Here is a 26,445-nt window from a genome sequence, read left to right on the forward strand (position 1 = left end):
CCTACTCGACGATCGCTTATCAACATGACGAGGAAATCTACAGATGACGTGACTACGTATTGGCAAGTGGTCTTAATTTTGCTTCTACATCGGTCACTAGAGGATTTTGTCAGTTCCATCGAAGATGAAGTGCGACGTCTTACAACAGAGGCAGCAGAAATAAATGGTCCGAAATCTTACCGCGTCCTGACGACAGACGCACCATCAAAGAGCAACATAACTTATGAATAGCCGTGGATGCGGTAGTACTCAGGCCAGATGAGGGTAACGCTACAGTGCTTATGCCACCGGACGACTATATTAATAAGATCAAACCTTTGATGTGTGACTCAACGAATCACAAAATCGATAATGATCCTACTAACCGTGTGATGCGAAAGACAGTAGAACTTTAGACGAAAGTTTTCTTGCAAAGGACTCCATTAAGCGACTGAGACCGAATAGTTCAGTTCCATCTAGGTTGTACGGACTGTCCAAGATCCATAAAGGTGTATCTTTACGTCATATAGTGAGCAATATTGGAGTAGCCACCCTGTGATTTCGCCAAATACTTGGCGTCTTTACTACGAGAACCCACTGTAGGCAAGTGGCCACATCATATAAGAAATTCGAGTGATTTAATCAGCAGACTCCAGTCATTCAAACTCAAGAGCAGCGATTTGTTGGTCAGTTTTGACGTCGTTTTGCTTATTACAATGTGCCTTTGGTGGACTCATTATATCTCATAGCAAGAGGTCTGAGGCTGACATTACCGCGCTGTTTAAGCATACTCTCTCCTCGGCGTTCTTTTTATTCAACAACAGATTTTTTGAACAATCGGCTGACAGTGTCACCATGGGAGTCCTTTGTCTCCCCTAGTGGCCAACTTTCTCATGGAAGTATTTGCCGAGCGAGCACTCGACTCAGCTATTATGAAACCAACAGTTTTTGGCGGTAGCTGATGACACTTCTATAATTTGGTCTCATGGTGTGAACAGTCTTAGAGTTCCTTCAACATCTGAGTTCCATACATGAAAAAATAAAATGTACTGTGGAGGCGGAGAGAGATGGTTGCTTGCCGTTTTTAGACGTCTTTGTGCGACGTAAGAGCGATGAAACAATGAGGCATCCAGTGTTTCGAAACCCCATTCATACTGACCTTTATTTGCAGTCTGCTAGTTTCCACAATCCTGCACAAACGATAGGTGTTTTAAAGAGCTTGACCCACAATGCCGATTCGATCTCAGATGCCGATAGCCTGCAAAAGGAACTTGGACGCCTGCAAAGTGTGTTCCTGAACAACGGACACCCGTATCAACAAGTTCAGAGTGCTCTAAAGACGTACAAATGACAAAGAAAGAGGTTGAGGCCTTCAAAATTGTAAATGTTTCAGCTAAAATAGGCAGACTATTAAGAAGACATAAAGTTAAAGTAACCTTTCGACCTCCTTCCAAAATATCAGCACTTTTGAGATCCGTTAATGACGATTTAGAGTTACGCAAAGCTGGTGTATACAGGATTCCGTGTGAAAGCGGAAAATCTTATCTAGAGCAAACGACACGCACTGTGCACGATCGCATTATAGAAAATCAGCGACATAGTCGCCTTCTCCAGGCAAATAAGTCCGCTACCGCTGAACTCTGTACTTCTATTGATCATTCGACGAAATAAAATGAAACAAAAATTGTGGCCCACGTTTCAAAATTTTGGAGCTCGATCATCAATGAATCAGAGGAAATACGACTGTCTGAGTCCCTTATGGATCAAGATGGCGGTTTCCAATTAACTTCTGCATGGGACCCGAGTATAGGAAAAACTTCGTGCTCTGCGTAATCAGCGTCATCCTACGTTTTTACTGCACGAAGACAATCGTTCTGACATCGAAGAGGCGAGCGTTTACGGCGGAGGGCGCGCAGAACAGCACAAAGACTTCCAGCAGAAGCGCATACGCTCAGGCAACGCATATGCAGTGCCAACTGAGACACCGCGAATGTGCCAGTGGGGTCTGAAATAGGGGAGCTCAGTGCGTTGCTAATCTGTGTTCACCTGGAGATGGCCAGAAGACTCTGCGCCGAAATATCGTACCAGCATGTTACAGAAATCCGGCAGTTCTCCCGAAAATTTTTCAGGACAAGCTAGAACAGTTAGTTCAACGCAGAATGTTTACCTTTTGTACATCTACGAACATTTGGATAGTAAGGGATATGTAATGTGATACATGGAAGAGCATCATTGAGTATCTCATTCACTTCCTCATTGCATCGTTCCAGTGAAAGCACAAGCTACGTTTTTCGCAGAACACTCCTTTTTTTTATCCTATGGCAACATCCACGCTTTTCGTTCGTGGATGATCAATTTTATGAAACTCCGATATTAGGTAAAATGAAAGAAAACCAGTAGATGTAGTGAAACAGAAATTTAATATTACTCTTTTCGTGTGATTCTTGCGCATAAAATCATGTCTAAAACTGTTACAATAGGCACTGAAAGAATAATACAATTTTCAAGCCATTTTATATCATTTAACATGACAGTAACACGATCGCTAATGTCGCTACACTTACACAGTATGTGACGGTACGTCACATAAATGGACATTTGGAGAGAGGGAAAAGAAGTTTTTGCTATGAGACGTGTGAAACATAAATTATCTAAAGACTAAGTACGTCTGCACGATGTATAACAAATAGTAAAGAACGTAAGTTGTTGTTATCAAAACCCAAATATCGATGTAGTTAACGAAACACAGTTTTTTGGTAGAATCTCTGTGTAACATAGCCATGAAGATCAGACACAATGCTTTGATTGAGCAAGCTCTCCTGTTTGTTTCGTCTAGAAGTAGGCCGCCATTGTAACGCTAGATAATATTTAATGTAAGTTTGGTTGTAATTTAGTAAAATATACTTACAATTGTTATTAGAAAGTGTGTATTATTGACTTAGTTGTCACCTCATGATTGCAACCATTAATTCTCATTAACCAAGTTTTTACAGAACTTCGTAGTGCAGGGAGCTCATCTCCCCTAGCAAGATTTAGTCGGCCCTTAAGCTGACTGTATTATTTAATTAAAATTTCATGTCGTAATATTAAATGTAAATGCGAGAGACTTCTCAATCTTGATCTTTAATTAATTTCAAAGTTAAAAAGATTAGTAATAAATTTCATTTACTAAAATCCACAGCACTGAAGGAGTTCAGTATGTTTCATTTTGGCAGCCTAACGGCAGACGAGATTCTCTCCAGTTTTGCCTTGCAAATAATGAACAAGAAATATTGAAAATCATTACACCCAATAAGCTCCGCAATATCTCTGTTAATCTTTGTGACATTTGGTACATAAATAGCCAGTAGCCCCCGAGACCCATATTAATAATTACAGTTTGCGCAAGAATACGCATATTTTCTTTTCTAAATAGCAGCGCTCACGCAAACTATTTATTAGAAGGCGGTGATTAGCGCGTTGTGTTTAAAAAATATTATATCGTACGTACTTCGGAGCAGCCCATGTCCGTACGTGTGTTATCGCGGTATAAGTTAATTAAAAGTCTCATGCTAGCCCACAATATTTAACCCCCCCCTCCCCCCCCCACACACACATATAAAGTTATAACGTGATAAGTATTGTAACAAGAAACGCTTAAAAGTGGCATCTGATCGCCTGTTGTAGTTTGACTATATTCCATTAACCTTGTTTGGGTTTCGTTCATGTGTAGGTGTGTCCAAATGAAAAGGAGACTATAGTTATATGTACAGAAATTCAAATAAAAATATTGTAATTACAGTTCATGTGGGAATGTGGGACAGTACAACTATACCTAGGTGCCATAGACAATGGTACGCCGACCCCAGGGCCCAGGAGGGAAATACATCGTTTCAGTGGAGAAACGCTTAGGTTGCTGACGGTTTCAGTTTTCCATGTTGGCCTACACTTCCTTGTCACAGGAGAACCTCTGACATTTCAGAGACTGTTTTTAGGGGCCGAAGGTATGAGAGTCACGTGGGAGATACGTGGCTGTGAGGAGGATGTTCTAGGACCTGGCATCGAGATTTTTGAAGCAGTTAGAGGGTCGTCTTGGACGCATGTGGGCTAGCATCGTCCTCGGAAACCATTATCCCATTCGAGAGCTTGCTTGCCTCTGCACTTGTTCTTGATGTCCTCTTTGAAGCTCGTCAATGTGTCGCGTTATTGATCAGCGTTAACTGTTGCACTCCCAGGCCTTCAGTCTAAGAGGAGAGGTCACTCTTCATGGAAAAAGAAACCGAGAATCACCTTTAGGACTCAGAGGCTGAGTTGGCTTGTTTTGGACAAGGGGGGGGGGGGGAGGGTCATGATGAGGCCCCTTCATGCTCATCCGTCTGAAGCTGAAGGTAGAGTGTATGTAGTGACACCACGTTTCATCACATGCCACAATTTGAGCCATGATGGGTCAGTCAAACACCCGTTCTCGCAGACTTCCGATTCTCTGTAAGATGCTTGGGCGCAAAGAAATTGGAAGACTGCTCTTTGTGCTGATCGGGGGGAGTCCATCACGCAAGGAAATGCGAGAAAAACTCTTCAGAAATGAGGAAGTTGCCCAGAAACCTTTAAAGCTGCTTGTGCAACTGAAAAATACCACCATACCAACTCTCGGCAGACATATTCGTGGGATCGCATACGACGCCATTTTCTTTTCAGTTGGACATACCTTGCATACAAGATGATTGTCATTAACTTACCGAGCGAGGTGGCGCACTGGTTACCACACTGGACTCTCATTCGGGAGGACGACGGTTCAAACCAGCCTTTGGCCATCCTGATTTTGGTTTTCCGTGATTTCCCTAAATAGCGCCAGGCAAATGTCGGGATGATTCCTTTGAAAGAGCACGGCCGACTTCCTTCACCATAATTCCCTAATCCGAGGACCCATGACCTCGCTGTTTCGTCCCCTCATCCCAAATCAATCAGCCAACCCTATTAACCCCCGAAGCGACATAGATGAAACTGAGATAATTAAATTAATGTAAGACACATTGGGCAGCAAATGTCGGGAAATCAGTGACAAATGTTTAATATGTGACGCCACCAGATAACATACCTCGCTCCACATGCAGCGGTAGAGCCTTTCGGTCCGTTGCACCTGCTCATCCCAACCCAAGTCAAGTCTTGACGTCGGTGTGGGTCTGGGCCTACCAGCGCGGCTTTAGCATTTGGGGCTCAGGGTTCGGCTCTTGCGTCTGCCAAGCAGTACTTTTTTCCCATTGCGTTAGCCGATTAAGTCTTTACACTGAAGTAAGATACATGATTTTATTTACCGGTCTCACCGCCTCCCCTGGTTTATTGCAAAGTGTAGTACAGTACAACAAAAACCTACCGTATTGCGCCACAAGTAAATGAGAATGAGCTTCAGACCTCAGTCGTTATCAGTAAATGACCTACGTTTTCTTTAAAAATTATTCCATTCCACTGTGGCACGATGCTAAAGCAACGAGTTTCGAATTATTCTAGAATGAAAACAATCCTGACAGCGAAATTACTTAATATCAATGACGCGTTTCATCCATTTGAGACATTGCCAGATATAAAATGGAAAATGGACTCCACAGTAACTGCATATGTAATCCAGCATCATAGAAACGATTAAAATACAATGTGGACTTTAAGCACATCAGGTGACTCCTCCACTGCAGTGCAAAAACGATCCATCTTGCAGTTTGTGTTTCTATGACGGATGGATAACATATACAATTACTGTTGCGTCTGTTTTCCATTTTATATGGCCTCGTGACGGATGGGTTCTATATCCAGCTACTTTTTACACACACTGATGATGTCCCAAAAGGGTGAAACGAGTCATTGATATTAAATAATTTCGCAGCCAAGACTGTTCTTACTCTGGGATACCTTATCTTTACAAAATAAAATTTACGAACAAGAAAAGTTCGGGCAAAAAGAAAGAAACAGGAACCAAGAAAGGCGTTGCTTCGTTACAGCTAAGAGGATAATAGTAATTTCTACGTCAATAATAGATCACATTTACAAAAAGTGTTAGTAATTTGCACCGTTTGCTCAAATGCCAATATAAAAATATGTTGTCATCCCTTCATGCCCGGCAGGTGTGGCCGAGCGGTTCTAGGCGCTTCAGTCTGGAACCGCGCGACCGCTACGGTCGCAGGTTCGAATCCTGCCTCGGGCATGGATGTGTGTGATTTCCTTAGGTTAGTTAGGTTTAAGTAGTTGTAAGTTCTAGGGGACTGACGACCTTAGATGTTAAGTCCCACAGTGCTCAGAGCCATTTGAACCATGCACGAGCTCGAAGGTTCCCCCCGTAGTTTGGATCACCGCAACGGTAACAGCTAAGCGGGCGATGAGGCTCATTTGGGACTGTACTGGAGCCCTGTAAACTAGCTCCTTCATACGCCCCCCCCCAAAAAAAGAAAACAAGCTAGTGGGATTAAATCTGGCTAGCGAAGTAGTCCGCGTCGACCAATGCACCTATCTCGATACACCTGATTTAAGTAATATCTTGTTGCGATGGCACGCTATGGCGGATATCCATCCTGATGAAGCCACATGTTTGCTCTTATTTCCTGCATAAAATCTTCAAGTAGCTCTGGCAACCCCCGCCCACTCAAAAAAACTGATAATGGCCATTTAGATCATCAGGTAAAATGTGAAGTCCCATTATTTGATAGCCTAAAATTCCTGCGCATTCAATAACCTAAGATATGTCTAGACGGCCATGCTCGTGCATTTGATTTGAATTAGCATGGAGTCATCACCCTATACATTTTTTGCCTTCAGTGTTTACTTGCGCGCAGGATCCCTGTTTCACGCATTCGACTACCCACAGTGGCAGACGATACGTAAGAAGGTAAAACACGCTGTGGGAAAATCTGTGTGTAAATACGTATTGCTGGAAGCGCATTGGAATTAGGTGAACCCTAAGAGATGCGTGTCTGCAGGCTCATTAAATATAAACGGAATCGTCGTAGTCTTGTACTGCCACTGCTGCAAGCACAGACGTATGACATCGCAAAGTGGAAGAAGGAAAACATAGTAACCTACAGGGTGAAAAGTATTTAAACCGATAAACTCTGTGAGGTTGTAGGGGACATCAAAAACCAATATTTTTCCCTAATGTCATTTTTTCCTATGAGGATTATTTAAACCAGTGGAGGTCGTATTACGCTCTTCAGTTGATAGAGGCCATATTACCATCTTCAGTTGTAGGCAACTGCTGTCCACCAGTGTAGTAGTGCATTGTCTCTGTTTACTAATGGAGCGATACACCCGGAGTGAGTACACTGATACGGTTGATGCGTACTACGTAGCGCACCACAATGGACGAGCTGCACAGCGGGTTTATCAACAACAATATCCTAATCGCCGTATCCCGCATCATACGACCTTTGCTGCTGTGTACCAACGTCTGCATGAGACCGGGTCATTAAGCATATTACCTCGACAGGGACGCAGTCGCACTTTAAGAACGCTGCAATTTGAGGAAGCTGTCTTGCAGCATGTGGAGCGGGATCCTTCAATCAGCACTCGTGCAATTGCAAGTAACATGGGGACGAATCAGACGAATGTAAGAACAGTCCTTCGAGAGCAGTTGTTACGTCTTTTTCACTTACAGAGTGTCCACAACCTGGAATCAGTTGATTATCCACCCAGAGCACAGTTTTCACAGTGGTACCTGGAACAGTGTGAAATGCATCCTACATTTCCATCCTCTGCGTTGTTTACCGATGAATCAACGTTCGGGCGTGTTGTAGTCTTCAACATGTTTGGAGTAAGGATAACCCACATGCCACAGTTACTAGCGCTCATCAAGTGCGGTTCTTCGTTAATGTGTGGGTCGGTGTTGTTGGGGCTGTTTAATTGGGCCGTATCTGGTACCTAGGCCGTTAAATGGCAGGCACTATTACAATTTTCTCGCCAGAGCATTGACAGAATTGCTGGAAGACGTCCCGCTCCCTGCAAGACAACACATGTGGTTCCAACATGACGGGCGCAGGCACATTTCAGTCGTCGTGTGCGTCGATTCCTGGACCGACGGTTCCCAGAAACGTGGATTGGCAGAGGTGGTCCTGTACCATGGCCTGCTCGATCCCCAGATATGTTCCCTCTGGACTTCTTTGTGTGAGGAGAGATGCACAACCTTGTTTACGCAACTCCCGTTGTATCAGAAGAGGATCTGGTTGCCCGGATAGTAGCAGCAGCATGAACAATTCAGGATACTCCCGGGGTTTTTGCCCGTGTCAGACAGAACATGATCCGACGGTGTAACATTTGTTTACGTGTCAATTGAGGCATTTTTGAAAATCTGCTACAACTGAAATTGGGTTGTGTTAATGTGTTGTCTCTTGGTCATAAAAAATGGAAAAGTATTTGTTGGTTTAATTAATTTGCCGCCAGAGAAATCTTCCTCTACCGGTTTAAATGCTCCTCATTGGAAAAAAATGACATTAGGGAAAAGTATTTGTTTTGATGTCCGCTACAACCTCCCAGAGTTTGTCGGTTTAAATACTTTTCACCCTTTATAGGGGCGATGTGTAGCACTGACCCTTACCGGTGAGGGTAGGGCCGGCAAGCTCCTTATATGTAAACCGAAGGTGGAGAGAGCGAGAAAAGAAAAGAAAGGAAAGGAAAGGGAGGGGATCACTTGTCTCAGCTGCATCGGGACATTGCACCGAATCAGCGGCGACGAGTGGCATGGTGTACCGGACCGGGATTCGAACCCGGGATCTCCGGCTTACTAATCAGGGGCGTTAACCACTGCGCCATCCGGGACACGGCGCGGACTCTCTCGACTCAGTTAAGGCCGACGTACATTCCCATCTATCACCACTTGTCCGCAGTCTCTGTGCATTTCCTCAAAGTTGGCTACTCAGAGTTTGGCACACAATGTCGGACGTATCTGTGCATTCGCACTGAAGACTGTCGATACATTGCCCAGCTAGACGTATCAGTTGTATGAATGCATGTAGTCCTCCGAAACGACAGACAGCATGCATTCGTATAAAGACAACACACATACTTGAGGCGAGTTACGGATGTGATGACGTCACATGTTCTACATTGCTCATCGAGGTTTGGGACATTTCCCGACGTTTGCGGCCCCATGTGTCCTATATTAAATTACTTATCTCAGTACCATCGACGCCGTTTCGGTTTTTTTAAGCGTCAGTAATGTGTGATAATATTAGCATACATGTGAGATTTTTCGGTGTTAGTTCATGCTGTTATATACATTACTGGCCATTAAAATTGCTACACCAAGAAGAAATGCAGATGATAAACGGGTACTCATTGGACAAATATATTATACTAGAACTGACATGTGATTACATTTTCACGGAATTCGGGTGCATAGATCCTGAGAAAACAGTACCCAGAACAACCACCTCTGGCCGTAATAGCGGCCTTGATACGCCTGGGCATTGAGTCAAGCAAAGCTTCGATGGCGTGTACAGGTACAGCTGCCCATGCAGCTTCAACACGATACCACAGTTCATCAAGAGTAGTCACTGGAGTATTGTGACGAGCCAGTTGGTCGGCCACCATTGACCAGACGTTTTCAGTTGGCGAGAGATCTGGAGAATGTGCATGCCAGGGCAGCAGTCGAACATTTTCTGTGTCCAGAAAGGCCCGTACAGGACCTGCAACATGCGGTCGTGCATGTCCTGCTGAAATGTAGGGTTTTGCAGGGATCGAATGAAGGGTAGAGCCACGGGTCGCAACACATCTGAAATGTAACGTCCACTGCTCAAAGTACCGTCAGTGCGAACAAGAGGTGACCGAGACCTGTAACCAATGGCACCCCATATGATCACGCCGGGTGATACGCCACTATGGCGATGACGAATACACGCTTCCAATGTGCCAAACACGGATGCGACCATCATGATGCTGTAAACTGAACCTGGATTCATCCGAAAAAATGACGTTCTGCCATTCGTGCACCCAGGTTCGCCGTTGAGTACACCATCGCAGGCGCTCCTGTCTGTGATGCAGCGTCAAGGGTAACCGCAGCCACGGTCTCCGATCTGATAACCCATGCTGCTGCTGACGTCGTCGAACTGTTCGTGCAGATGGTTGTTGTCTTGCAAACGTCCCCATCTGTTGACTCAGGGATCGAGACGTTGCTGCACGATCCGTTACAGCCATGCGGATAAGACGACTGTCATCTCGGCTGCTAGTGATACGAGGCCGTCGGGATCCAGCACGGCGTTCCGTATTACTCTCCTGAACCCACGGATTCCATGTTCTGCTAACAGTCATTGGATCTCGACCAACGGGAGCAGAAATGTCGCGATACGATAAACCGCAATCGCGATAAGGTGCAATCCGACCTTTATCAAAGACAGAAACGTGATGGTACGCATTTCTCCTCCTTACACGAGGCATCACAACAACGTTTCACCAGGCTATGCCGGTCAACTGCTGTTTGTGTATGAGAAATCGGTTGGAAACTTTCCTCATGTCAGCACGTTGTAGGTGTCGCCACCGGCGGCAACCTTGTGTGAATGCTCTGAAAAGCTAATCATTTGTATTTGACAGCATCTTCTTCCTGTCGGTTAAATTTCGCGTCTGTAGCACGTCATCTTCGTGGTGTAGCAATTTTAATGGCCAGTAGTGTAGTTACGATACCATCCAATAGTGTTTAATTTACAGATGTCGGATCATAATTCACGTTGTTCTCGTGCAGCAGGCCTGCACGACATTGGCACAGGTAGTAGACAGACAGACAGACAGACAGACAGCCACCCACTTGCGAGGTGTGTTCAGCACGAGTGGTGTTCCGCAGGGCCTGCGCGTGTGCCTGCTGGCGGGCATCCTGGGCACGGCGCTGGGCTCCTGGGTGAAGGTGTTTTCGGTGGGCCGCCACCTCTTCTGGGTGGGCTTCGCCGGCCAGAGCATCGTCGGCGGCTCCCAGATCTTCATCCTAAGCCTGCCCGCGCGCATCGGCGCCGTCTGGTTCGGCCCCGACGAGGTCTCCACCGCTGTCTCCATCGGCGTCTTCGGCAACCAGGTCAGTACGCGCGCAGACCAGCTGCTACCTGCCTACAGCGATGGTGGTGTTCTGTCTTGTTCGTCGAAGCTGCTCTGCTGTTCCGAAAGCGCGAGGACACAGTTCGTTTATTTACAACCTGATATGAGTGCAGATCAAAAACTGGCTCCTTCTGTAAAATTGAAAATTAGTGGTAAGTTCCTATGGGACCAAACTGCTGAGGTCATCGGCGCCTTGGCTCACACACTATCTAATCTAGTTTAAACTAACCTATTCCATGGACAAGACACACACCCATGCCCGAGGGAGGACTCGAACCTCCGACAGGGGTGAGCCACAGACCGCGCGGCTGCTCCGCGCAGCTCTCCTTCTGTCCAGGGAATTCGGACGGTAAATAGTTCGACAAGGAAACGTCCACAGAAAGGTTCACAGCTTTGGGGGTCGATTTTTTAAAACCATCTATACGGCGATCTAGGTTAACACTGTGGTGCCGGCCGGTGTGGCCGAACAGTTCTAGGCGCTTCAGTCTGGAACCGCGCGACCGCTACGGTCGCAGGTTCGAATCCTGCCTTGACCTTGGATGTGTGTGATGTCCTTAGGTTAGTCACGTTTAAGTAGTTCTAACAAGGGAACCTCCCCATCGCACCCCCCTCAGATTTAGTTATAAGTTGGCACAGTGGATAGACCTTGAAAAACTGAACACAGATCAATCGAGAAAACAGGAAGAAGTTGTGTGGAACTATGAAAAAATAAGCAAAATATGCATACTGAGTAGTCCATTCGCAAGAGAAGCTACATCGTGTGCAGGCTGAGCTCAGGAGCGCCGTGGTCCCGTGGTTAGCGTGAGCATCTGCGCAATGAGAGGTCCTTGGTTCAAGTCTTCCCTCGAGTGAAAAGTTTATTTTCTTTATTTTCGCAAAGTTATGATCTGTCTGTTCGTTCATTGACGTCTCTGTTCACTGTAATAAGTTTAGTGTCTGTGTTTTGCGACCGCACCGCAAAACCGTGCGATTAGTAGACGAAAGGACGTGCCTCTCCAATGGGAACCGAAAACATTTGATCGCAAGGTCATAGGTCAACCAATTCCTCCACGGGAAAACACGTCTGATATATTCCATACAACACTTGTGACGGCATGTGCGTCACATGACAGGAATATGTTGTCGACCCACCTAACTTGTACACTTCGCGAATGGATAAAAAGATTCTTCTACCTTGCTCGATTTAGGTTTTCTTGTGGATGTGATAAAGTAGTGAACAGTCAACTGCCAGCCAGGGAGCCTCGTTAGCAGGAATAGAGCTCTTCCGTGCGCTGTAGTCGACTGACGTCGTGTGTTTCGATGTTTGTTTAGGTGTAGCGTCCCCATACTACGGCGCAGTTACCTCGCATCGGACGGACGGACGGTCAGATAACAATTGTCTGAAAATAAAAAATTAAACTTTTCACTCAAGGGAAGACTTGAACCCAGGACTTCTCATTCCGCAGCTGCTCACGCTAACCACGGGACCATGGCGCTCATGAGCTCGCCTTGTTCATTATGTTGTCTATCTTGTGCATGGACTACTCAGCTTGTATATTTCGCTTATTATTTTCATAGTTCGACACAACTTCTTCCTGTTGTCTCAATTGATCTTTGTTCAGTTTTTCAAGGCCTATCCTCTGTGCCAATTTATAACTAAATCTGAGGGGGGTGCGATGGGGAGGTTCCCTTGTAAGTTCTAGGGGACTGATGACCTCGGGTGTTTAGTTCCATAGTGCTCAGAGCCATTTGAACACTGTGGTGTACATGTCCAATGCAGTGGACAGCTGTTAATGGTCGTTCTTTAGCGTTTTCAACTAGTCCTAAGGATGCAAATGCACGTAGAGCACAGCAACCGCAGGGAGTGTCCGCTGGGGGAGGGTAGGGGGGGGGGGGGGACTGCGTACATTTGCAGCTTCAGTGCTGTTTGACAAGGCGAAAGAAGCCACCATTAACAGCTGTCCACTGCAGTGGACATGTGCACCACAGCTTTAGGTCCTGGGTATCACACCCTACAGGCATTCATCCTGGTAGGGCCTAGTTTGCGAGTTATCGAGGAAGAAAGATTTCGGTGTTTAGCATGACGCTTCTCAGCTTTAAGAAAGGAATGTTTTACAGGCTGGTTGCGTTGTGTAACGGTTAACGGACAGTCTTCATGTAAATAGTTCGAATCTCAGCAGGTACGTTAAAATTTTTTATTTTTCAATATTTGTCAAAATGACTTTGATCATTATTTTTATTCAGTTAGTTGGTCTAAATGTATTTCTTTATTTTTATCATTGTATTAACTTTCTCTGTGCTCTCATTTTTCTTCCTACCCTTACTGTATTCATTATTTCTGTTGCTCATTTTGCTTGAATTTAGTTTTACATATAATTCATCTTCCATTTATATCAGTGGAGTGTTACCTACCGACGCAAACGCAATTTCCTAGCACTTTGCTGAGCACTATGTTTGGGCCTTGGCGTTCGAGAATTAACCTCCCCCACTTCCCCCCCTCCCCCCCCCTCCCCCCCCCTGCCTTTCGTACCCTCAATCGGCTTACAGAAGGGAAACTCCTCTCGTTCACTGTACGCCACAGTGAACCATATAACGCTATATTTACTCCTCAGCATCCTTGCACATTGCTCCGACACAGCTGCTGGGCCAGATCGATTAAACATTTCTTGTCGGACTACCAGCGACGTATCCTCGTCATCTTCAACCGCATCTGGAGCGAAGGCGTATTCCCTTCGGCATGGTGGGAGAGCACAATCGTTCCAGTGCTCAAACCTAGTAAAAACTCGCTTGATGTGGATAGCTATCGGCCCACCAACGTTCTTTTCCTTGTACGCTGCTAGAACGTATGGTGAGTCGCCGGTTGTGTTGGCTCCTGGAGTCACGGGGCCTACAGGCTCCATGCCAGGGCGGTTTCAGCCAGGGCTGATGACCTAGTGTCCCTCGAGTCTACCATGAGAACAGCATTCTCCAGACGCCAACACCTGGTTTCCGTCTTTTTTGATTTAAGAAAAGCTTACGACACGACCTGGCGACATCATAGCCTTGCTACTTTATATGAGGGATTCTCCGGGGCATGCTCCGAATTTTTATCCAAAACTTCCTGCCGCACCGTGTTTTCTTTGCCCAAGTTGGTGCCACCCGTAGTTCGCACATATCAAGAAAAATGGGGTCCCACAGGGCTCAGTATTGTCTCAATTTTTAGTGGCCATCAACGGTATAGCAGCAGCAGTGGGGCCATCCGTCGCACCTTCTCTGTATGCAGAAGACTTTCCATTTCCTACTGCTCCTCCGGTACTGGTGTCGCTGTGCGGCGGCTACAGAGAGACATCCAAAAGGTGCAGTCGTGGGCTCTAGCCCCCGGCTTCCAGTTTTCATCCGTGAAGTCGTGTGTCGTGCAATTCTGTCGGTGTCATACCGTTCATCTGGGACCAGAACTTTACCTTGATGACAATCTACTGACCGTAGTGGAGATACATCGATTTTTAGGATTGGTTTTTGATGCCTGATTGACTTGGCTTCCTCATCTTTGTCAGCTTAACCGGAAGTGCTGGCAGCACCTCAATGCCCTCCGCTGCCAACTGGGATGCACATCACTCAACACTGCTGCGGCTCTACAAAGCCCTTGTATAATCCCGCCTTGACTGTGGGAGTCTCGTTAATGGCTCGACGGCGCCTCCAGCGTTGCTGTTACTAAACCCAGTGCACCACTGTGGGTTTCGACTGGTGACCGAATCTTTTAGGACGAGTCCGGTGATCAGCCTACTGATGGAGGCCGGCGTCCCTCCATTGCAGATCAGGCACTGCCAACTGCTCGCCAGTTATGTCGCACACATCCGCAGCTTTCCTGAGTATCCAGATTACCGTCTACTCTTCCCAACCACGGTGGTTCATCTCACGCATCGGCGGCCCGCGTCAGGAATTACGATCGTGATTCGCGTCCAATCCCTTCTGTCTGAACGGGAGTGCTTCCGTTTACCACCTCTACTCCAGGTCCATTCTCATACAATCCATGGTGTATACCTAGGCGGCAGCGACGCCTAGCTTTCGCATGGCCTTAAGGACTCATTTCCACCTGAGGGTCTCCGTTGTCACTTCCTCTTGATTCTTGACGGGTCCCGGGGCTTTGAAGTAGTTTACACCGACGGCTCTATGGCTGATGGTCACGTTGGTTTTGCGTGTGCTTACACATGATATACTGAACTGCGCTCCTTGCCTTTCAGCCGGCCAAAGTGGCCATGCGGTTAAAGGCGCTGCAGTTTGGAACCGCAAGACCGCTACGGTCGCAGGTTCGAATCCTGCCTCGGGCATGGATGTTTGCGATGTCCTTAGGTTAGTTAGGTTTAACTAGTTCTAAGTTCTAGGGGACTAATGACCTCAGCAGTTGAGTCCCATAGTGCTCAGAGCCATTTCCTTGCCTTTCACTGCACAGTTGGTGCTCGTGCTTTTCAGCATATTTGTTCATACTCCGAGGAGCCCTTCCTTGTCTGTCGTGACTCCTTGAGCAGCTTATAAGCTGTTGACCAGTGCTACCCTCGCCATCCTTTGGTAGCGATCATCCAGTAGTCCATCCATCCCCTGGAACGGTCCGTCGTTCAGTGGTGATTGTCTGGAACCCGGGACTCATCGGAATCCAAGGCAATGAAGTTAGTGACAGGCTGGCCAAATAGGCTACTCGGAAACCTCTTCTGGACAAGGGCATCTCTGAAACTGACCTGTACGCGGTACTACGCCGCATCGTTTTCCGGATTTGGGATACCGAATGGCCTAATCTCGGTGTGCACAATAAACTGCGTGCCATAAAGGAGGCTACGAATGAGTGGAAGTCCTTCAAGCGGGCCTCTCGCAGGGCTCTGTGGTCCTCTGCCAGCTCCACATTGGTCACTCTTGGGTGACACACGAGTACCTCCTGCGCCGTGAAGCCCCACTCTAGTGTCGGTGCGGTGGCTGGTCGACAGTGGCCCACATTCAGTTGCACTGTCCCTTTCTGCTGCCCCGCGATGGCACTTTCAGTTACCGGACTCGTTACCCTTAGGTTTATCTGACATCGCCTCATTGGCTGATTTAGTTTTATGTTTGATGCGTAAGAGGGGTGTTATCATTCCATCTAAGTTTCAGCACATGTCCTACGTCAGTCTGTGTTCTCTACCCTAGTGCTTTTAGGCTGGAGGTTTCAATGTGTTGAAGAGGGTCCGGCTTATCTCCTCGTCATCAGCCAGCCACGGCCATCTGCTGTCTTGTATCAATCCTTTCTACTTGTTTCTGTTGTTTTCTTGTCCTATTTTGTCCATTGTAGTATTTGTTGCACTTCTGTAGTTCTTGCGTCTTATTCCTTCCCTCGTGGACGTGTTTTATAGGAACAAGGGACCGATGACCCAGCAGTTTGCCGCCCCCCCCCCCCCCAACCATTCTTCCGTTTAAACCTTCATCTGCGTTATTTTGTGCATAATGCTATAAGAATTTATATTAAACGCCTGTATGAAGATTACCGTCCAAAAAGTGTACACCTTGTAACGAAAAATGCTTTATCATTAGACTATCAATACAAATAGATTATTTCGTCTTTTGTTTTCTAATCGGTAGATCAGCATTTTCAAATAATAAATATTTTGACAGGTACATAAAAATAATTAAATTCAAATGCACAAAGATTCAAAGTGGAAACAGAATGATATAAGGGAAAATGAGAGCAGTCCAAAAAGTTAATATGGTTTTTTAAAATGATGTGACAAAAAATAGAAACAAAAATAACTTCATTTAAACCTATTAATTGAATAAAATAACGATCAAAGTCATTTAAAAGTAAAAAGAAAAAATATCAGTGCAACTGAAACGTTCGAACCCGCGTTCTTTTACATGTGAGGACTTTACCTTAACCATTACGCTGCACAACCAGTATGTATAAGGCTCCTTTTTTAAAGCTATAGAGCATCATGTGAAATTCCTATATATTTTTCTCGTCGATTAGTCACAAATGAGAGCCCACCAGGGTGAATGCTCGCTAGGTGTGATACCTAGGATCTTAACTTATTTTGCTACATAAACTGTCTTAAAAAGTAGATTCCACCGCTGGATACATCTCCGTGTTCGGCAAGTTCCGGCGCCTACCGAGATCTATCCCAGTCGGTCGTAAAATGTCAGTTTGCGTTTGTAGTTTATCAGGGAAAGCTATTTCGTATGCGTCCAGCCAGTTGTCGGCGATCACTGCGGATGGAGTCAACGTCTATGGAGGGACAGCGGGGCGAAGCGGGGTGTTTCGGCAGATGTGTGGAGTGTGATCTGAGTGCAGATGGAATGTGTTGACATTTGTGCTCAGCCGGTGAAATTTCAGGTAGCGGACTTCGGAACAGGCCGTTTCAGAAGTGCGAGTACGGTATACCGGCCCGTCCGCCGCAGCCTGCGACGTGTTACTGGAAAAGGTAGCTTCAAGTAACCAGTTTAGACAGTACTCTACACTTCACGCAAGCGATTCTCAACCTGTCGGTCCCCCTTCCATCTAGGGGGGTATGACCACACTGAAAAGAAAAAAATATGAATTTAAAATTAATTCACTGAAAGGAAAGCAAAACAAAATATATTCTAGTATAATAAAACATTTAAATTCACATCCACCCCGACACAGCGCACTAAGACTTTACCGGTTCTGCACATTGCAATTAATAATTAATGTTTCAGTACTACATTGAAAATAACTTCATTATTTATTAATGACTTCCTTGGATCAGAGTTACAGAGAGAAATTTGTCGAATTACGTAATTCGTCAACGTTTCGCGTACTTCCTGCGAGACGGAAGCAATAGATCGTCAGTAGATTCTGGTTTTGTCAACGTAGCAGACCGATATTGCGCAGTAGCAATAAATTTAGTCAGTCTTGGTAATTTTTAAGGTTTGTAGCTTTAGCGTCAAAATACGCAGAATGCATTATATACACTGAGGTGACAAAATTATGAGATAGCGCAATGCTCATTTACAGAAGGCGATAGTATGGCGTACACAAGGTCTAAAAGGGTAATGCGTTGATGGAGCTGTCATATGCTCTCAGGTGAGTCACCTGAAAGGGTTTCTGACTTGATCATGGCCGCCTGACGGAAATTAACAGACTCTGAAAGCGGAATAGTAGTTGGAGCTAAATGCATGGGACTTTCCATTTAGGAAATCGTTAGAGAATTCAATATTCCGAGATCTCCAGTCTCATGGATAAGTTGAGAACACCAAATTTCTAGTATTACCTCTCACCAATGACAACCTAGTGGCCGACGGTCATAATTTACCGACCGAATGCGGCAGTGTATGTCTAGAGTTGTCAGCGCTAACAGACAAGCATCACTGAAGGAACAGCAGTACGCAATGTACGACGTACGACGAACGTATCCGTTCGGGCAGTGCGGCGAAATTAGACGTTAAGGGTCCATGGCAGCACGTGGCAGACGCGAGTGCCTTTGCTAACAGCATGACATCGCCTGCAGCGCCTCTCTGGACTCGTGACCATACAGCTTGGACCCTAGATGACTGGGAAGCCGTGGCCTGGTCAGATGAGTCCCGATTTCACTTTGGAAGAGCTAATGGTGGGGTTCAAGTATGGTGCAGACCCCAATGAGCCATGGGCCCAAGCTGCGAACAAGACACTGCGCACGCTGGTGCTGGCTCCATAATGGTTCAAAATGGCTCTGGGCACTATGGGACTTAACTTCTAAGGTCATCAGTCCCCTAGAACTTAGAACTACTTAAACCTAACTAACCTAAGGACATCACACACATCCATGCCCGAGGCAGGAATCGAACCTGCGACCGTAGCAGTCGCGCTGTTCGCTCCATAATGGTGTGGGCTGTGTACACATGGAATGGTGTGCATCCTCTGATCCAACTGAACCAACCATTAACCGAAAATTGTTATATTCGGCTACCTGCAGCCATTGATGGACTTGGTGTTCCCAAACCACGATGGAACTTTTATGTATGACAATGCGCCCTGTCACCAGGTCACAATTGTTCGCCATTGGTTTGAAGAACACTGTGGACAATTCGATCAAATAATCTGGCTACCCAGATGGCCCGACAGGAATCCCATCGAGTATATGTTGGACATGATCGATAGGTCAGTTCGAGCACAAACACTTTTACAATTGTGAACGGCTATAGAGGCATCATGGTTCAATGTTTCTGCAGGGCACTTTGCGAACGCCTTGTTGAGTCCATGCCGCGTCGAGGTGCTGTACTACGCCGGGAAAAATATGGTCAGACACCATACCAGAAGTATCCCATAACTTTTGTTGCCTCATTGTGTGTGTTTTCAAATGGTTCCAATGCCTCTGAGCACTATGGGACTCAACTGCTGAGGTCATTAGTCCCCTAGAACTTAGAACTAGTTAAACCTAACTAACCTAAGGACATCACAAACATCCATGCCCGAGGCAGGATTCGAACCTGCAACCGCAGCGGTCTTGCGGTTCCAGGCTGCAGCGCCTTTAACCGCACGGCCACTTCGGCCGGCGTATGTGTTTTCATATGAGGACTGGATGGCGATGAAAATTAAGATTGAAAATTGGTTCGCAAGTACTGAAAGGTTGAGAAACGCTGCTTAAAGCTAATGTTCCTAGTTATTGGGAGGAAACCAACGCTATTTATGCTGTCTAAGGTTTGTTAATGGACAAAAGACGAGAAATATGTGAACGTCTTTTTAAACGTACTGAAAGCAACGTTCGTGGATGGTACACAGCGCGTCTCTCGCGATGGACTTCGAAGTTGCTATTGTCCAATCAACTAGAAGCTTGTTTCCTGAAACAGACATTATGTATTGCAATTATTAATTTATCCAATGTTCGTAGAAACAAGTTCAGTGTTGCGGCCGTGTTCCTCCCTGTAAGGAAAACGAAGGAATACGGTGCCACGTAAGGATGTGTCCAGCTCCAGCTTATCCACCCCTGAAAGTGCACGCATGAAAACCAAAAGGTTTAGGACTTGTATGACTATTTTTTGCATCAGTGGAACGAGAACGAGCCTTTTGCAATAGGCATGTGGAACTGCAGTGGAAGCCGATATGGCAGTAAGAAAGGCTCTGAACGATAGAACAGAAAGAGTAATAAACATTTGGATAAACTTCTTGTATTAATGTAAACATTAGTAAAGAATCTTCCACAAGACGCAGAGTTCCACGCCCAGCAGTTTGACTGATTAATTTTATATGTCGATGGGAAAAATGAGAAAGAAGACAGTAATTAAGACTGACGAGACTATTGCAAAGACTACAAACAGACTCCAAATTGAGGGCAGCTTAAAATCATTTCTAACCTGTGTGGCTAACCCGCAGAAATTACAGTGGCTGTGTGATAAATGTGAGCTTCTAAATCGATGCAATCAGAAGAAACGGTCATTTATGTGGCATATTTCGATCCTCGTAAAGTCACTCATCAAAATCTGCAGGCTACTTCCCGTTGACCTAGAATCATAAAATTTGAAAGAACCAAGGTTTCACAGTACAAGTAAAAAATAAAAGTTTTAATATGTAATTATATCATAGGAAAAATATTTCTTTCGTCATTTGTTATTTGACTTCAGACTTTAAATCAAAACATTCTCGAAAATCGGGATCGATATCTTGCCACTATCAATGTCGATGACAGGCAAAAATTGTAGAGTTTCTCGATTCCCGAAATGGGTAAAATGTCTGTAGAGATCAGGGGTGGCCAAAAAGTTGGCTCACCAACCTTGCGCTGGAACGAGCGCCTTATCGCTCTGCAGCCGGCCGGAGTGGCCGTGCGATTCTAGACGCTACAGTCTGGAGCCGAGCGACCGCAACGGTCGCAGGTTCGAATCTTGCCTCGGGCATGGATGTATGTGATGTCCTTAGGTTTAAGTAGTTCTAAGTTCTAGGTGACTGATGACCTCAGAAGTTAAGTCGCGTAGTTCTCATAGCCATTGAACCATTTTATCGCTCTGCCTCCCTGCACATTTGCTCACACAGGCACGCCACGCTGTCTGTGCCTGAGGAGGCGGGAGAGGGGAAAACTGCGAATGCGCCACATCCAAATGGCATTGCACTCGCAATGCATACGACTTGGTTTTGTATTACGCATTTCTCTGTAACATAGATGACAAGACATTTTCAATATTTTTAGTTATTTTTGGCACACTGAAGACATAGAATAATTTTTATGTGGTGCAAAATAATGTAGGCATGTGGACAGGCGCAGATAATTTAAGAGATTTTCGCTCTCAAGTTGCCACGCAATCTTGACTTACTTAGATCTTAATCAAGAAAAGGTCTCGCACACAAATACATCGATAGCGATATTGTAGCACTATTGCCTCCTCATTATGGAATTGTGGAGACTCCACCTGAGGAAAGCAATGTAGACGTCATGGACAGTCTTAACGTGAAAAGATTTGTCATTAAATCGTGAATTACATTGCAGGATAATAAGTATATCTGCACACGCACACGCACAGGAGCGCTTTCAATTGGATAGGCTAACGGTCTCGAAAACAGAGTAAGATTGGAAGTGTCCTCGAAACGTTTAGGAAAGTATCCTTGTAATTGTTTTAAGGTCACAATGAATTCGTCAGTCCTCGAGTTCTCTTTAACGCCCGTGAGCTTCGGGAACTGGACTGTGCTTTTCAGAATCCGTTCCTTCTATGACGCGATTTTCTTTTTCAATACACCCCATGAAATCAGAGGTTGTTTCGCACCTTGCAGTATCTTATTATGGGCAGTGTGCAGTGGAATCTGCCTAAAATGCGACGTGCGCAACCCATTCAAGATGCCATAATTTTCGTTCCTTCACTCCTTTTTCCTTCATAATTTTAACAACAGAGGGCTCTAAATCAAAAAATCGTTGGAGGCATGTCGCTTGAATAAAACAACGTATGTTGCAATAATATATAAAGTCTCCACACTCTTTGTTCATTTTCGTCGAATACTATTGCAACTGGCACTGGAATAAAGCGTGCGACTTCAAAAATGTTACTATTCGTACCACTAGTTTCTTCACGTGTTGTGTGCCAGTAAACTTAGCACAACGTGCTTCTTGATGGACAGAACAATGAATCCCGAGTGTCGAGCGTTGTAATCTTATTCTTTTTCACTGTCCACTCAATCTTTAAATTCCTTCATCACGATATAGTAATATTGTTTCATAACAGACTATCAATGCCCGTCACGTAAGTAACTGCATAATATGTATTGAAAATTCTCATCCCTCTCTTCTGTCATTCCCATACATTTTAAAGGCTTCAGACGATAGATCGCTAGACTGCACCTTTTTGTGCAAACAGCCACGTGACATGTAAGCGTCCTTCATACCTCAAACAAATACCAAAGGGTAAAGAACGCTGACACCATAATTCTGCCATACTGAAGAGAGTTGTGCCGACCAGAAAATGTCACACCGCAGTACTAGATGAAATGTTGTACTATATTGGGTACTTCCGAGAATCGAATCCGTCCGGTGGATTAACGAAGAGGGCCGGTATGCCGTCCAGCATGGATGTTGTTTTTTGGCTGTTTTCCACATACCGCTAGGTGAATACAGGGCTGGTCCCCACGTTCCGCCTCAGTTCCACAACTCACAGACGTTCGCACAATTTCATGGTTTACACCAGACGCAAACAGCTGGGGTACACTCCTTATGTCCTGGTTGGGGGGGGGTTCGGGGTGATGGCAGGAAGGGCATCCGGCCACGCTCTGAAACTAACACTGCCAAATCCGTACCAACAAGGCCGACCCCGAGGGACGTGAGACAAGGCCCAAAGAAAGAAATAAAGAAAACTGGTTTCTTCCGAGAAGGACCTAGCAAATCCGAGAAGGCCGAAATTTATCCCGCACGCCAACCGCACACACGCAAGTTTATCACGCCGAGGCCGACGCCGGTACAGATAATTTAGTGCGGAATAGTCAGAGCGCGAGTCCTCCTCGCACATGGCCAGTTTCTTTCGTTTCGCATCATACTTCCAGAGGCACACAGCCGTGTCTGTTTCCGTAACCTCCATCTCGCGACCGATCTGCGAGCAAACGACTGCGAGCCGTTCCGGAGAGCCGCAGCCCAGCCCAGGTCGCAGCAGCTGCTCCCACGACATTCGTTGGCCGTGGTCGTACTAGTGCACCACCGCTGCGCGGCTGGTCGTAATGTTCTTCTGCAGTTTGCTTCTCGCCGGTGGCTGTGGGTAATGGCACGCCTTTACCGCCACTCATGACGGAGTCGAGGAATTCGTACTTTGCGACAAAAGTAGCCGCTAGAGCTATAAAGGAATAGAACTTTATCTGCAGCCTACAGCTTTACAGTCCAGCGATAGCCCGTTCTTGTACGTAGGGGCAGTCGGAGAGCGGATTGCTTTCTTCCTGTTACCTGTGTGTTCGCGTCAGGTGGTGTCTAGTTAAGCTAAGCGGCAGAAACAAATGGGAAACGTTCCAAGTGCCAAATTTGGCATTTGACAGGACAATGAAAAAAAAAGTGTGTGTCTTTCTACAAAATTGATTTGTATACAAACAATTGAAAAGTTATTCCGATATCCCACAGTTATGCTGCTCTCCGTATCATGCCAAAAAAAAAAAGAAAAAATAGGAAAGCAATATTTTTTAAGAATGTTCTAAATTCCACTCCAGGAAACGGACTGGTCAAAGCTGTTAATGAGAAAGATTTTACAGATCCATTCTCCCAAAGAAGAAGACCAACCACTACCAACAACGCTATTTAGTTACACAAATTTCTCCGTCATCGGTTTCTAACTGACAGGTTCATCTTCAGTCGGCTCCTCACGTTTATATTGTTTGTTGCTGTTTACTTTAGTTGCTGACTACTTTTATCCTACAACTAACGTAAACAGCGATGATAATATAAATGTGAACAACAGTCTGAAGATAAAACTGTCGGTTCGAAACCTGTGACGGCACTATTTGTGTAAACAACTAGGATTGGTAATAGTGGCTGGTTGCTGTTTTCTTCTTTGCAAGAATCAACATGTACTTCGTAGACAACAATGGTCTCAAAAATATCAATTTTCGACAAAAAGCAGGAAGGATGTTTTTGTTCCAAGTGCCAGTAATGCTGACGCACTATGTTTTATTTGTGATTATACAAGTACAGAAATGTTTTTAATCAGTAGCATTCTAGTGAACAAAAACCAGTTCTGACATATTTTAAATTTTGGAATTGCAGGTGGAAAAAGGTTGGCGCAAAGACTACTCGTATGAGCCGTGTGCTAACGCATCTCTGAAGGACTTTATCCGCCGTCTGTCACTTGCATCAAGTCTAGAAACAAGAAACAGAACACCGAGAACACAGTAGCACGGGAAACACATTTTGTAATAAAAAAAAGGCACTCAAAACGTTTCCAATTTCCACTCGCCAATTAATTCCTGACCTAATCGGTAACGTAACACACATCGTGTTCTACTAGCAGGCAAGGGTGTTTTATGGACTTGTTTGCCATCTCACTATATCCGAGGAATCTATACGCAACGATAAGAAGTGAAAACAAACAGGAAGATTGGTTATTGCAGCTGATCAGTATGTTCTATTTACGGCTCCGCATCTCAGTCGCTAAAAACGGAACCCTTGTAGGATCGTTTTGCCGTCTGTCTCTGTCAGACTTTTAGAAACCCTGCTTCTCAGATGCAGACAGACGCATCAAGTTGAAAGTGATGTCACATACTAAGGTTTATGGTCCGTTAGAGGTGTAAAAAATTTAAGCCTGTACATCAATGCAATCAAAAGATACCGCCATTTACATCATATATTTTGATACTCGGAAAGTCTCTCATCAAAACCTATAGGCTACTTCCCGTTGATCTGGAACTCTGAAATTCGACAATAAGCAAAGTTTTCATAGTAAAAGTAAGGGAAACAACAATCCGAAAATTGTTACCACACGAAAAAAATTTTTTGGTCATTTGTTAACCTAATGCCTGTGTGTCCGTCTGTTAAGACCTTTTTTCCCTCAGAAAAGGGTGGAAATTTATGATACTAAGGTCTATGGTCCCTTGGCAATGCAAAGAATTTAAGCTTCTTTGTCAGTGCAATCAAATGTTATGGCCATTTTTGCCAATTAATTTGTTTCTAGTATCGATATCAATAGTCTAACAGTTAAAAATGACTGAAATTCCGGATTCCCGGGATGGGTAAACTATCTACGTACATATATAATTGAGTTTGTACGGAACCTTTGATGCGCGAGTTGTGCTCGCACTTATCGGGATTTTTTGTACAGCCTCGTTCTGTAGTACTGAAATGCAGGCTAAGGTTCTAGCAATCTGATATTAGAAACAAAGATTTTTCTCGCATACAAATGGTGATATTGAAGCTCAAGATCTGTCTGCCACTTGTGGTCTGAGAAAAAGACTTGGACAATGATCGTAGATAATTCCACATTTCTACGGATCCAGAGAGAGAGAGAGAGAGAGGTCGACATAAGAGGAGAGAAAGCCAAAACCGTCAGTGATCAGCTGGTGTACGGGCGACAGCCTGCTGTCCGATGAAGCGTCCGGACGCTCTTCCCTGCAAGCAGTGGTTGTATACAAGAAGGCGCCGTAGGGACTGTTACCTACCTCTGCGTAGTCTGCAACCTTGTTGGTCAGAAGATGGTCTCAGACAGAGCGACATTCAGTTAATATATCGTGAAACTCAGCTACAATGGCTGTACTAAAAGGAATACTCCTACGATGTACTTACTCGATGAAAATACGGCACCGTGGTCCGGCGTTTGAGAAGACAAGAACTGCTGTATCTTGAAGAGAAGAGACTGCTTTGTGTTGGCCGTCTCCTCAGTAGGTACTGGAAACTCCGCTCCGTAGTAAGTCAACCGACCGCCAGGATTTTCTTCCATAGTGTCTGGAGCCTGCTGAAGGCATGCCTGCCGTAACGTTCCCATTCAAAGCATCCTTCTGCGAAAATCATAGTAGTACACATATCGAACAGGACGACGACTTAACGGTTGGCATACATCTTAACTAGAGGATGAATTTACAGCGATTACTGTGTCTGGAAGTCGACACACAGTCACTACAGTATGTATGGATTACAATAGTTACACTCGTTGCTCTCTCCTAGGTCGAGAAGATACATTTCTTGCCAAAAAAATTTAGTGTGTTAAGAAAACTGAATTATGCAAAATCCAAATACTACTAGAAATGTTGATTAATGCCCATTACATTTGAAACAATCTGCGTAAAGCTTATTGCTCTTGGCTGGAAACAATAAAATGTATTGAACCCTTTCTCTTGGTATGCATATAGCCTCAACTTTACATCTGCATGTTCCAGTCACATTAAGGCGAACTCCTGTCAAGAACCTGAATAACCACCTTTTGCAGCGTGGGCGTAGAGCAAGTGTGTCAGTGATGTTCTAGAAGGTAGTGGGATATCTGAGTGACCACCATCAAACGTTCATTTCTCAGGAAGAGGATGTGGAACAAAAATGGAAAAAATTCAGAGACATCGTCCAGTACGCCTTAGATAAGTTCGTA

General features: G+C 45.2%; 1 protein-coding gene across 1 annotated transcript in view; it reads left to right on the forward strand.

Moving 5' to 3' along the window:
- Positions 1–26,445, forward strand: part of LOC124623082 (feline leukemia virus subgroup C receptor-related protein 2) — a 756,299-nt gene that overhangs the window by 196,987 nt on the left and 532,867 nt on the right. The window contains exon 2 of the mRNA XM_047148874.1: positions 10,769–10,993. Coding sequence (XP_047004830.1) covers positions 10,769–10,993 — 225 coding nt within the window. The remainder of the gene's footprint in view (positions 1–10,768; positions 10,994–26,445) is intronic.

This window comes from Schistocerca americana, chromosome 7 (genome assembly GCF_021461395.2).
Source record: "Schistocerca americana isolate TAMUIC-IGC-003095 chromosome 7, iqSchAmer2.1, whole genome shotgun sequence".
Lineage (NCBI taxonomy): Eukaryota > Metazoa > Arthropoda > Insecta > Orthoptera > Acrididae > Schistocerca > Schistocerca americana.